This window comes from Bufo bufo, unplaced genomic scaffold, assembly GCF_905171765.1.
Source record: "Bufo bufo unplaced genomic scaffold, aBufBuf1.1, whole genome shotgun sequence".
NCBI lineage: Eukaryota > Metazoa > Chordata > Amphibia > Anura > Bufonidae > Bufo > Bufo bufo.
Window position 1 is genome coordinate 37,717 of NW_024400077.1, and position 13,390 is coordinate 51,106.

Sequence of the window (13,390 nt, forward strand, 5' to 3'; positions counted from 1 at the left end):
AATTCCGCGCAAGCCTATAATCCTTTATAGCGAGGGAATTGGCTTTTACCCAAGGTTTGTCTCCACCCTGGACGCCATCTTACGTGCGCCAACCGCAGAGTCCTCCTTATATTGATCTTCATGAAAATGGCTTTACCAGCGTCACGTAATCGTGACGTCACTCACGTCAACTCCCAGGCTTTGGCCGCACGTTACAGCGCACTACATTTCCCAGCATTCCACGTACGTGCCGCTGAATGGAGGATGCTGTGCGGGGCGCGTCGGGAGTTGTAGTTTTCAAGGGGATTTTAGGGCTGAACCGGAGAATAAACGTGACTGGGGGTGAGCTGTGTGGACAGAAGCGGCTGGAGAGGAGACCGGTTAGGTGAGGGGGCGGCATGAAGGGGTTAATCCGGGGCTGATCACCCCCCCATCTCTGGGGTTATTATTGGATCTCTTGTGACGTAAACTTTTTAAAGGGCCAGCATCCCCACATTGGTCTAGTTTCATACAGGTGTGATATGGAGCTGATCCCCCTGTTGGGAGTCTGATCCTCAGAACTAACAGAATTGTGGATCCGTATCCCGTTGTTAGTTCCGATTATCAGACCTGCAGCCGGCACAGGATTGGCGCTGCCAGAACGTGTCCGTATTACGTTCTGCTGGGGGTGACCTAACGGTATGTACCCATTTAAAGGGCTCGTCCAGCTCTGGAACCAATTTTGGCAGCCCCCTTCGCCGCGCCGGACCCTTAGAGGGAAACCTACTTACCTGCTTGGGTGTGGCTCCTCCGTTTCGCCGTGTTCCCTGCGTGTCAACCTCCGGGGGTCACGTGTACTGCTACAACCAATGACAGAAATGTCCCCCGAGCGCCATGTGACCCAGTGGCTGCTGCGGTCAGTCATTGGTTGCAGCAGCATCCACCCTGGAAGTGGACGAGCGAGGAGCGCAGCTGGAAACCGAGCAGGTAAGTACACCTCCGGCGGGGGAAAAGTGTGCTGTCAAAAAATGGTTTCAACTGGAGGACCCCTTTAAGTGCGTCCTGACTTTGAAACAGGGTTATCCCCTGTCCCAATTGATAAGTAGCTGATCGTGGGGGTCCGACCTCTGGGATCCTGACATTGGGTCCGATCTGATGGAGCAGCAGGTCGCGCATGCGCGGTTCCGCTCCATTCATTCTCTCTCTTTCCGGTGTTCCCATAGAAATTGAATTGACCGGCAGGGAGCATGCTTGACCTACCGCTCCATCAGATTGGATAACCGGTTCCCAGCAGTCGGATCCCCCGGCAATCCGTTATTTATCCCCTGTATTCTATGGACAGAGGATAGCTTCAAATCATGCCACCACCCCTTTAATCTACAGGGCTCCTGCAATACCAGGATCCATGACTCCATGTGAACACAGTCTTAGGACACACATGCCGTGCGGAAATCCCATCACCATTTGCACCCCATGTGTCTGAACTGCGCGTCCACAACCTCGTTCACATGCAGCAGAACGGAAACGCGGACAGTTCAGATCCATTGGATGACAGTGGGGATTAAAGGGGTATTCCAGTCTCAATACCTTAGGACACGGTTTAGCAGCCTCCGGCACTCCAGGTGTTGTCCAACTACATCTCCCATCGTGCACACTTGCTCTTCTCTGAACTCCCACAGAAGGGAAAGGAGCATGCTGGGAGTTGTAGTTTGACAACAGCTGGAGCGCTGAAGGTTGCCATAGGATATGCCATAAATGTCTCATAGTTGTGGGTTCCCCCCCTAACCTGGTCCCACCTGGATGCAGGAGCCAAAGATGGCCCGGACTTCATGGACTGTCCTACGCTGTTGAATGGGAGCTATGGGCCACCTCTGAAACCCGCACCTATCTCAAGATTGGGGCCCCATCTCACAGCCGCACGTGTGGGTCTTCCGAAAACAGCTAAGTAAGCAGGCTCGGCTGTTTTTGGTCGATATCATGCGTATGGCCGCCATATCAGCTTATCAAACTGTAGAACGGATCAGATTTGCGTAAGAACGTTTCTAGGTCTCTAAATTACTAAATATTGGCAGATAATTTCTTACTTGGGGCAATGCAAAGAGTTCAGTCCTGGTGACTATTGTAGTGACGGTCGGAGGGCTCCTCATATGACGTCTTGGGGCGGATCACGTTCGCTACTTGGAATCCTTCTCGGTAAGCTAGAGCCGGGTCTGGCGTAGGTCTCGGTTCGGTAGGGTTGTAGACATCCAATCATTTCACTGTCTCTTCAGCCTGGATCACCCCATCAGTATGAGATTTGGGGCGGTAAGGGGCAGGGTTCTTGTCTGCCGTTCTAGAGCTGCACTCTTTGGAGTACCCGTGGAAGGCACTGAAGATCTTGTTGCTTCTATTACAGGATGAAAACCTCCTCCTGGCAGAGCGTCGGTGCTGTCAGGAGATCCACTGAGTGACATCTTGAAGCGGTTGGGACAGAGGTTTTGGAGATCTGACAAGTAGCCATACAGTCTTATCTTCTGCGGACGGTGCCAGAGGTTCTACGAATAGCATCCATCCCATTCTCTCCGGGCTACCCCCAGTTTTTGGCACCCACCATGTCACTGATTCCATTGGTGGATGGATATGCCGACACCACCGCTGGCCTTGCCCAGACTAGTAGCAACTCGGGTGCAGAAGCACTAATAGAAAGCAAGGTAGAGCCTAACACTTCTTCATATGGCATAGGCACAGGTGGGAGCCATCCTTCGGAGGAGGGTCAATCTTCTACCCCTACCGTGGACAATGAGCGAGTGACCACTGGCCCCTGTGCCTTTGGTTCTCCTGCCTGGTGCTTCTTTGGGGTCCCTGGTGGATCCTCCAACATACAACGTGAGCTTGTCGTGACCTGTACGCTCTGTCGAGCCCAAGTTCGAAGGGGGATCAATCCAGGCAAAGTTGGCACCACCTGTCTCTTTACTCACCTCGAGAGGCGGCATGGCATGACCAGGCAAGAAGTTTATGAGCAAGCTGTGGCATCAGGTTATTGTGGCCCCAATATGATGACTGCTACTCTATCTTCAGAATTTGCTGGTGGAAGTGGCAGCCTTCACTCCCGGGTACCTACTAAAAGACCTGGCATTTCCCCTTCGTCCTCGGATGATGATGAAGAGAAGCCCAAACGTCAAGCCACGACTGCTCCAGCGACTTCATCTGGACCATCTACCACCTCTAGCTCCCAGTCCGATAAGCAGAACCAAAGTGGTCACGCGTCTTCCTCGTACCGCCAGGCTTTACGGGACCGTCTTCTTGGCAGCGTGCACATGTTTTGTGAAGTGTGCCACGCCTTAGTGTTGTCAGGAGAACGGAGCCAGAACGTGCGGGACTTGGCGCTGGAGACGCATTTCTCCAACAGTCACCCCCAGGTTTTCAAACTCTTAAAAAGCGGAGCCGCCAGAGACGTGCGCCTTGGCGGTTTGGGTCCCTTCTCTGCTCTTCCTTCTGGTTCTTTACCATCTTCTGTCCAACGTTGATCCTCGACCCATATATGAGATGAGTCCTGATTTTTGTGGACTTTCATGGAAGACCCGATAATGGGATCTCTCAATGGTCACTTCAAGCTTGTGTAAAGCCGGACATAGACTTCCATGTTTAACCCCTTCCCTCCCCTTCCATTGAACACCATGAACGTACAGAACTTGCATTGCCTCGAGTGTGAAATTTGCGGTCATGAGAAGTTCCTCGCATGTCTGATCTTCTTGTAGCACGCTCAGGTTTTGCTGCATACTTCTAATTAGAGATGAGCGAATTTCATATTTTGAACCACGGACCATAACGCAATTCTATAACGGAGGCATTCCGTTATTCATTCCGTCATAATAGAAGTCTATGGGCTGCAAAATGGATCCGTTTCCGTTACGCAGGAGAGTCCTCTCCTGCATAACGGAAACGGGTCTGATCTGTTTTGCAGCCCATAGACTTCTGTTATGACGGAATGAATAAGGGAATGCCTCCGTTATAGAATTGCGTTGTGGTCCGTGGTAACAGAATCCATAACGCAATTCACCTTTTACCAGTAAACGAATCGCAAACGAGTTTCATAACCGGAAATTCGCTCATCTTTACTTCTAATATATAGTTGTGTTTCTATTCCATTGTCTATCTCTGCTTGCTGTCAAATGGTGGGAACATTTACTAAATATCCACACTGACGTAATTCAATCTGCATAAAATCCATCCTATAACGGGCACCTGTCGTCGTCCCCCCCCCCTTCAATGACGTATAATGGGGTTGAGTTCCATGTTTTTGTCCGACTTTACATCAAATTTGACACAATTTGCAGTGGAGCCTCCAACCCAGATGTGAACAGGACCCTGCAGTATATTCGACCTCTCTCCTGAACCACACCATGAGCCTATTGCATGGTTGGACTCTGATCACACTTCCATAAAATTTTCTGTTCCATCATAGGAGCGGGAAAACTAAACTGACCGCGCCATTCACTTATAATAAGGGGATCTGCCGGGTTTCCGCTGCGCTGGCCTTGAAGGGTTAAGTAGGTGAAATGGGCGGCTGCCGTAGGTTGGTGCTTGTCTGCAGAGTCTGATGGTGTCTCTGGTATTTCCGTATGACCTGGAAATCTGTAGAAAAAAAGCTTTTTTTATAATACGCAAAATATTATCCCCTATGTGCAACAAGGGTGGTGCCGTTGCACCCAGAAGCTCCTCCTCCCTGTCTCCTGTGACCGTCGGGCCGGACGGTATAAACATATTCCCACCTAGCCCCGAAGTCTCACGGGAGCACATTTGGCACATGCACAGTAAAGGGATGGAGATTACCCGGCGGTCTCCATCCCTTTACTGCGCTCCTGCGAGACGTCAGTGCCACGTGTGATTATGTTTTCATTGCCTGGCCTGTCGACGTAGCAGACATGGAGCGGAGCCTCAGGGTGCAACGGCACCGCCCTTGGTGCTTCTAGGGGGTTTAAAATTAAAATTCTACAGATTGCTGGCACATACGAAGATACCAGAGATATCATCAGACTCTGCAGACGAGCACTGATCTACAGCGGCCGACCAGTTTCACCTTCTGGTAAGTAATGGCGGATGCCCTTTAACGGGAAGAGTGGCGCTGTATGCGGGCAAACAGGACGGAGTCTCCTGATAGAGCCGTGATCACACTCCCATCAGCTTCCATCCTCTGACAGTAAGCAAGTGTCTCCACAATGGCCAGAAACTGAAGTCTTATTAATACAGAGAGTAGAGTACCCCTATCATCTCCACACACGTCTGCCATGTCACAGCGACGCGTCTGAACCATTGCGCCCCTTCGTTTCTGCTCCGCGAGCGTGGGCCGTTCCAGATTCAGAGAAGGTCCATAGAGCCAGAGCGGAGCGGATATGAAAGGACACAGCAATTCTGCCGGAAACACCTGGACCTCCGCAGATCAGAACTTCTGGTGTCGCTGTGATGATAGGAGTCCTTCACTTCTGTTTACAGACTGGAGGAGTCTTACTGATGACCTTTGTCCTCCTATTCACAGGGTCCGACCTATGGGACCCACCACCGATCGCGGAGACTGTGGTCATACCATGTCTTCCTAACAAGCAGAGGTTACGTGGAGTAACGCATAAGCACGTGCACCGCCGGCAGATATACAGTATATCACAAAAGTTTGTATATATGAGATCGACTGCAGAGACCCTCGCCGATCGCTGGGACAGAGGATTGCCATCTCTGTTCAGCAGAGCAGTGGTGGCGAGAAGTTAAAGTATCTCACATTTTTTGAAACATTTTATGATCTCTTTCCGTGGGACAACACAGAAGATCTGACACCTTGATGCAATGTAAAGTAGTCGGTGTACAGATTGTATGACGGTGTAAACTGGGCGCGCCCTCAAAATAACGCAACACGCAGCCATTAATGTCTAAACCGCTGCAACAAAAGTGAGTACACCCCTACGTGAAAATGGCCAAATAGTGCCCAAAGTGTCAATATTTTGTGTGGCCACCATTATCTTCCAGCACTGCCTTAACTCTCTTGGGCAGGGATGGCCAACCTGAGGCAGAGCTGTTGCAAAACTACAACTCCCAGCATGCCCACACTGCCTACAGCAAGGCATGGTGGGAGTTGAAGTTTTTCAACAGCTGGAGGGCCACAGGTTCCACTGGAAAGACGAGACAGAGGGGAGATGAGAGAAACTGCTAAATACATAAAGGGAATCAACAAGGTAAAAGAGGAGAGAATATTTAAAAGAAGAAAAACTACCACAAGAGGACACAGTTTTAAATTAAAGGGGCAAAGGTTTGAAAGTAATATCAGGAAGTATTACTTTACTGAGAGAGTAGTGGATGCATGGAATAGCCTTCCTGCAGAAGTGGTAGCTGCAAATACAGTGGAGGAGTTTAAGCATGCATGGGATAGGCATAAGGCCATCCTTCATATAAGATAGGGCCGGGGACTATTCATAGGATTCAGATATATTGGGCAGACTAGATGGGCCAAATGGTTCTTATCTGCCGACACATATTCTATGTTTTTCTTCCTCTCCTCCATGACGACATCACGGAGCTGGTGGATGTCAGAGACCTTGCGCTCCTCCTCCACCTTCCGTTTGAGGATGCCCCACAGATGCTCAATAGGGTTTAGGTCTGGAGACGTGCTCGGCCAGTCCAGCAAGGCAGTGGTCGTCTTGGAGGTGTTTGTGGTCGTTATCGTGTTATTATGGATTAGGGTTGTTGCGATACCAAAATTTTTATTCGATTTTGATACCACAAAAAGTATTGCGATACTCGATACCACTCGAAAAAAAAAAGCGCGCATTCCGCATTTTTTTCTGTTACAACATTCACCGCATAGGAGATTTAAAAAAATATATATTTTAATAGTTTGGACTTTTCAGACGTGGCGATATGTAATATGTTTATTTATTGTTTATATATTTTATATGTAAAATTGGGAAAGGGGGGATTTATACTTTTTATTTAATAACCATTTTCCCCCTTAGGGGCCAGAACCTGGGATCTTTTAATCTCTTGTCCTATTCACCCTGATAGAGCTCTAGTAGGGTGAAGAGGACTTCACACTCTCCCTGCTGCCCTGTACATAGTACACACAGCAGCAGGGAGCTTACCATGGCAGCTGGGGCTTCAGTAGCGTCCTGGCTGCCATGGTAACCGATCGGAGGCCCGTGATCAGACTGCTGGGGCTCCGACCACAACTGCCACTGCACCACCAATAAGGAGAAGGGGAGGGGACCCTGTGGCCACTGCCACCAATGATTTTAATACTGGGGGGTTGAGAGGGGTGGGCGCACTGTGCCACCAATGATTTTAATACTGGGGGTTTGAGGGGGGGGAAGGCCCACTGCGCCACCAATGATAATTAACCTTTAATACGGGAGGCGGGTGCTGGCAGCAGAATCACATGGCTGGGAGCTGCCGCACCTGAGGGGTTAACTGCCACTATCGTGGCTATGTGATTCTGCTGCCGGCACCTGTATTTGCATTAAACGTTAACTTTCAGCAGTGGCTCAGTGCGCCAGCCCCTCTTCTTATTGGCAGCAGCGGCACAGGGGGGAGGGAGAGAGTGACCCCTTCTCTCCTTGTGCTGCTGAGGAGAACACGGTGCGCGCCGACAGCGTGCTCCATGTTCTCTGATGCTAGGCTGCGCAGCCTACTATCGATAAATGTCAAATTCTCATACAACCTCTGGATATGACGCTGAGCACGTGCACTCAACTTCTTTGGTTGGCCATGGCGAGGCCTGTTCTGAGTGGAACCTGTCTTGTTATACCCCTGTATAGTCTTGGCCACCGTGCTGCAGCTCAGGTTCAGGGTGTTGACAATCTTCTTATAGCCTCGGCCATCTTTATGTAGAACAACAATTCTTTTTTTCAGAACCTCAGAGAGTTCTTTGCCATGAGGAGCCATGTTGAACTTCCAGTGACCGCTATGAGCGAGATGACGCCAAATGTAACACACCTGCTCCCCATTCACACCTGAGACCTTGTAACACTTACGAGTCACATGACACCGGGGAGGAAAAATGGTTAATTGGGCACAATTTGGCCATTTTCACTTAGGGGTGTGCTCCCTTTTGTTGCCAGCGGTTTAGACATTAATGGCTGTGTGAGATATTTTGATCACACTGTTATACAATCTGTACACTGACTGTTACATTGTATCAACGTGTCAGGTGTTCAGTGTTGTCCCATGAAAAGATAGAATAAAATATTTACCAAAATTTTAGATACTTTAACTTCTCGCCACCACTGCTCTGCTGAACAGAGATGGCAATCCTCTGTCCCAGCGATCGGCGAGGGTCTCGGCAGTCGATCTCATATGATCCAATGTTTCATGCATACAGTTTACTTAGGTTTCCTTGTTGGCTGCCAACCACAATGTGTCATGTATTTTTGCCTATATCTGTGGTCACACATTTCAACCAGGCCCTGGTGTCTTAGGGGCCCCTTTGTCACTTCTGTAGTCATCAGTATTATAAATGGTAGCTGGTTTTACAGAGTTTACATTGGGGCCTAGGAACATGAAGTGACACCTGTTTTGCTCAGAATGTAGAAATCTTTTTAGTAATCATAGCTTGGGGAACAAAAAAAAATCTTACAACCCGTTTCAGGCCCGCCATTGTTTATATGCCTGAAGTTTCAAGTCTATGAAATGCATTGCAAAATGATTGTCCGTTTTTTGTTACGAATGTTGAGGTGACCGCACACTTTCTAAGCAAATCCCCATAGACATGCTTGCTTGGTTCGGCTGAGAGTGCATGTATTTTCAATGGGGCGGGAGGTAATCTGCTGCCAGACACCTCTGTTTTCTTCCAGGCTCCTCGAGCAGCAGATTATCTCCCCTGCATAGAACAGGATCAACTATGTTGGAGCAATTTTTCCCCCCAATATCTGTCACCAAGAAAGAATCGGAGGCTTCCATACACGTTAAATGGTCAGATAATACTGCTGAAATATAACGTGTAGGGCCAGCCATAGTGTTGTATGTTTTTGAGCAGTGCCAAAAAGATCTTTTTGGAATCCCTTTAGGACCTCCACCAATGTCCTATGTCCTCATTTCAATCCATACAGTTCTTCCAAGCTAAGAGGTTTTAGTTGAAGGCCAGTTTTCATGGATGCATGGCTTGCCTTGATGATGCAACTTTTTCATGTGTAGAGCCCATTATGTTCCAAGTATTGTAGTATCTAGTACCCGTTCCGGGTGATGATTCCTTGACTTGCTTCTTTTTGTATCAGAGATTTGCCACGATGCCCGTGAATTGCAGTAGTTGTGAGACACAACGTGCGGTCCTGCGAAGACCCAAGACTGGTCATTCAGTGTGTAAGGAATGCTTCTTCCATGCTTTCGAGGAGGAGGTCCACCATACCATAGATTCTGCCAAGCTCTTTCAGCCAGGTGAAAAAGTTGGCATTGGAGCTTCAGGTGGGAAAGACTCCACTGTCCTCGCCCACGTCCTAAAGGTTTTGAATGAACGCTATAATTATGGCTTGGAGCTGATTCTGATCTCGGTAGACGAAGGGATCTCTGGGTACAGAGACGACTCCTTGGAGACCGTGAAAAGGAACCAACAGCAGTACGAGCTGCCTCTGAAAATTGTGTCTTATCAAGATCTGTACGGCTGGACCATGGACCAGATCGTCAAGCAAGTGGGGCTCAAGAACAACTGTACATTTTGTGGGGTATTCAGAAGGCAAGCTCTGGACCGCGGCGCCATGATGCTGGGGGTCAACAAGATATGCACAGGTTAGTAGCATTCTGTTTTTAATTTGGATACTTTTTGAAGGGTTAATGGTTTTCCAATGAGGGCACCATTCTTTAATGGGTATTCCTATCTTCCATCCTCAGGATATGCTTGATTCATGCGGGTCATACTTTCGAAACAGCACCTGTCTCCAAAATGGGGGAGAGATTGAGTGGAGCGGAGAGGTTGCAGCGCTTGCGCCTCCTATAGGAAGTGAACGGAGAGAGCCATGTGCTGCCACCTCTCCATGCATTCCACCTAAATGTGTATGCCATAGGCTTCCTCATCCGGTGGGATGAGCATCTATCCCCTTCTGAGCAACCAATGCAATATAGCAAACTACGCTCTGCATGTCACAGTCCCTTCCTGCTGGTTCAGTGTCAGTATAAAGGAAATACATTCCACCTCAGACCAAAATTGACCCTTTTTGCTATGATTCCACCAATCAGCTGTGAGACCCCTTTATTACTTCATTTATCATGACGATACAGACCTCATGCTAAAAATTTTTTTGTTAAAGGAGTTTTCCAACTCGCCAATCACAGCGCCGTACATTGTATAGTTGCTGTTCTTGGTATTGCAGCTCAGCCCCATTCACTTGAACAGGACTGAGCTGCGTCTAGGCCACGTGAATGATGAACATGATGTCACTAGCCTAGGCTAAGCTGTGAGAAGGCTGCAGTGCTCCTGGGAGCACCTTAACCTTCTCAAATAGCTGATTGGCAGGGCTCCCGGCTGTCGGGAATAGATCATCAGTTAAAGAAAGTCAGAAAAACCCCTTTAACACACCTCCTTGTTGTATTCGGCAGGGTGTGTTCATTGCCTAGCAGCTACTGAATTTCATTGTTTGGGTGACCACCTTTGTCCGGGCTTTTAATATTGATGACCAATCCTCAGATTGAGGGGGGTGTGACACCCAGCACCCCCGCCGATGAGATGTTTGAAGAGACGGCGCGCGCAGTGTGCATGTGCCGTCTCCTGTTGCTCTTCCTGCTCTGCCATAGACCAGGAAAGCCCAACCTGCGGCCCTCCAGCTGTTGCAAAACTAAAACTTCCAGCATGCCCGGACAGCCTACAGCAGGGCATGGTGGGAGTTGTAGTTATAAAACAGCTGGAGGGGAGCAGGTTGGGCATCCCTGGTCTATGGCAGAGCAGGAAGAGCAACAGGAGACGGCACGTGCACACTGCGCGCGCCCTCTCTTCAAACAGCTGATCGGTGGGGGTGCTGGGTGTCAGACTGCAGCCGAGCTGATATTGATGACCTATCCTGAGGATAGATCATCAGTAGTAAAAGCCCGAACACCCCCTTTAATTCTGAAGGTCTATCCTCAGGATACGGGCTCAATATCCGATTGGTGGGGGTCCAACACGCCACGCCCCTGCTGGTCGGGCGTAGCTCTGGTGCCGGAAATGCGCTGCTCCCATTCAACTGGGACCACTGCAGTAACCAGCTCTATCCACTAGAGAAATGGATGGACCCATGCGGTTCCGGTGCTGACTTCAAACACTGGAGCTACTGCAGAACAGCTAATCGATGAGCGTGCAGGGTGTCAGACCCCCGCTGATCCGATATCAATCTTATAAGACTGGAAAATCCCTTTAAACGATTGTCCCAGATCGACAACGTATGGCCTTTACACATGATAAGTGATGATTGTTTAATACCAACTTTTGAACCCCTACCGACCACGAGAATGAGGGTCCTTATGGAATGAATTGGTGGTCACACATTCGCAGTGCCGCTCCATGCAAACACTCTAACGCTTGGCTATCCTCACTAGTCCCATAGACATTAAATGGAGTGGCTGTATGCATGTGCAACCATCACACCATTCAAATGTGGCCCTGTCCTCGTGATCCAGCGGTCAGACCCCCCCCCACCACCACCACTACCAGACAACCCCTTTAAATCGCAGACCTATTTTATGAATTACCTCTTCATTAGTTTCTTATGCTCACAGGCCACAACGCTGACGACATAGCGGAAACCGTCCTGATGAATTTCCTCCGAGGGGACATTGCCCGTTTACGGCGCTGCACAGCGATAACCACCGGCAACGAAGGTGCCATCCCGCGGTGTAAGCCTCTGAAATACGCCTACGAGAAGGAGATTGTGCTTTACGCCTATTTTAAAAAGCTGGACTATTTTTCCACCGAGTGCATCTACTCTCCCAATGCCTATCGGGGCCACGCCCGGGCTTTCCTGAAAGATCTGGAGGCTTTGAGGCCCAGCGCCATCATTGACATCATCCATTCCGGAGAAAACCTGTCTGTGAAGGAAGATGTCCGGATGCCTGTGCAAGGAACCTGCGCACGTTGCGGCTACATCTCCAGCCAGGGACTTTGCAAGGCGTGCGTACTGTTGGAGGGCCTAAACCGGGGTCTCCCCAAGCTGGGAATCGGCAAACACCATAAACTTCACCATAAGCTTTGGCGCAGGAACCGCTGAGCGAAGCAGAAACCCGAAAGCTGAAAGTTGTGGACTTCTGATGTATAATCCGTGGCTGAAACGGAAAGGCAAATATATCAGTCCTGAAGAGATCCGTTTTTATCTGTTCCGGAGAGAGTTGGGTAGCGATCAATATGGCTTCTAGAAGGTTTCTCGCCCATCGTTCCGAGCGTCTTTAATGGCAAATCCACTTAGTTATGCGCCAATTTAAGGGGTTGTCTGGGCTTTTACTATTGATGACCTGTCCTCCAGGATAGATCATCAATATCGGATTGGCGGGGGGTCTGACACCCGGCACCCCCCACCGATCACTTGTATGAGAAGACAGCGCTCACGGTGTGCACATGCTGTCCCCCTTCTCTCTTCCTGTCCGCTGCTGCGGTGACAGAAGGGGGAAAGATGTGCTCACTGCGCGCGCTCTCACACAGCTGATCAGCGGGGGTGTCGGACTGCAGCCGTTCTGATATTGATGACCTATCCTAAGGATAGGACATCAATAGTAAAAGCCCGCCAACCCCTTAAATTGGCGCATAACTAAGTGAATTTGCCATTTAAACTTCTGGAAAAGCCGGGTGACTACTCCTGTAATGTCGGCCATATTGGTTTCCCAGAAATACATAAAAAAAAAATTTTTTTTTAAATTTATTTTCCATTTACTGTTAGAAGTGACACACTGACCAAATACAATCTTCTAAGCTATCACCAAAGATGTATGCAGCAGGCCCCGCGCCGCAAATACTGAAGGCGACCTCAAACTATCTGCCAGTAGAAGATTTATATTTCGATATTTCCTGTTACCAATCTGTAGCGTTTTAGTGTATTTAGTTAGTTTGTGCACTTTTTCGTCTGTTGCCTTCGTCAACAGAGCAGAGTAGCTTGGCTTATTACCTGATGGTCTTGAATAGAGAAATTGGTTCACACTTCGTTTGGTGGTAAAAGGTGAATTGCGTTATGGATTCTGTGTTACCACGGACCATAACGCAATTCTATGACGGAGGCATTCCCTTATTCATTCCGTCATAACAGAAGTCTATAGGCTGCAAAACGGATCCGTTCCGTTATGCAGGGGAGGACTGGTCCGGGACGGATCCGTTCCGTTATGCAGGGGAGGACTGGGACGGATCCGTTCCGTTATGCAGGGGAGGACTGGTCCGGGACGGATCCGTTCCGTTATGCAGGGGAGGACTGGTCCGGGACGCATCCGTTCCGTTATGCAGGGGAGGACTGGTCCGGGACGCATCCGT

At 49.3% G+C, this 13,390-nt stretch overlaps 1 protein-coding gene across 2 annotated transcripts; it reads left to right on the plus strand.

Moving 5' to 3' along the window:
- The first annotated feature begins 231 nt into the window (after nucleotides 1-231).
- On the plus strand, nucleotides 232-12,901 carry CTU1 (cytosolic thiouridylase subunit 1). 2 transcript variants are annotated; one of them, XM_040413163.1, is made up of 3 exons: nucleotides 232-364; nucleotides 9,192-9,699; nucleotides 11,659-12,901. In XM_040413163.1, exons 2-3 carry the CDS (start codon nucleotides 9,204-9,206, stop codon nucleotides 12,144-12,146), a joined length of 984 nt encoding a protein of 327 aa, XP_040269097.1. In that variant the 5' UTR covers nucleotides 232-364; nucleotides 9,192-9,203; the 3' UTR covers nucleotides 12,147-12,901. The 2 variants fall into 2 exon arrangements, with proteins under 2 accessions (XP_040269097.1, XP_040269099.1); XM_040413165.1 differs by lacking the exons at nucleotides 9,192-9,699; nucleotides 11,659-12,901 and adding an exon at nucleotides 2,354-3,771 and having other exon boundaries at nucleotides 270-364.
- Nucleotides 12,902-13,390: the final 489 nt, after the last annotated feature.

Coding starts and splice junctions, on each gene's coding strand:
- CTU1 (XM_040413163.1), top strand. CDS start 9,204: ATGCCCGTGAATTGCAGTAGTTGTGAGACACAACGTGCGGTCCTGCGA. Junction 9,700..11,658: donor GGTCAACAAGATATGCACAG/GTTAGTAGCATT, acceptor TTATGCTCACAG/GCCACAACGCTGACGACATA.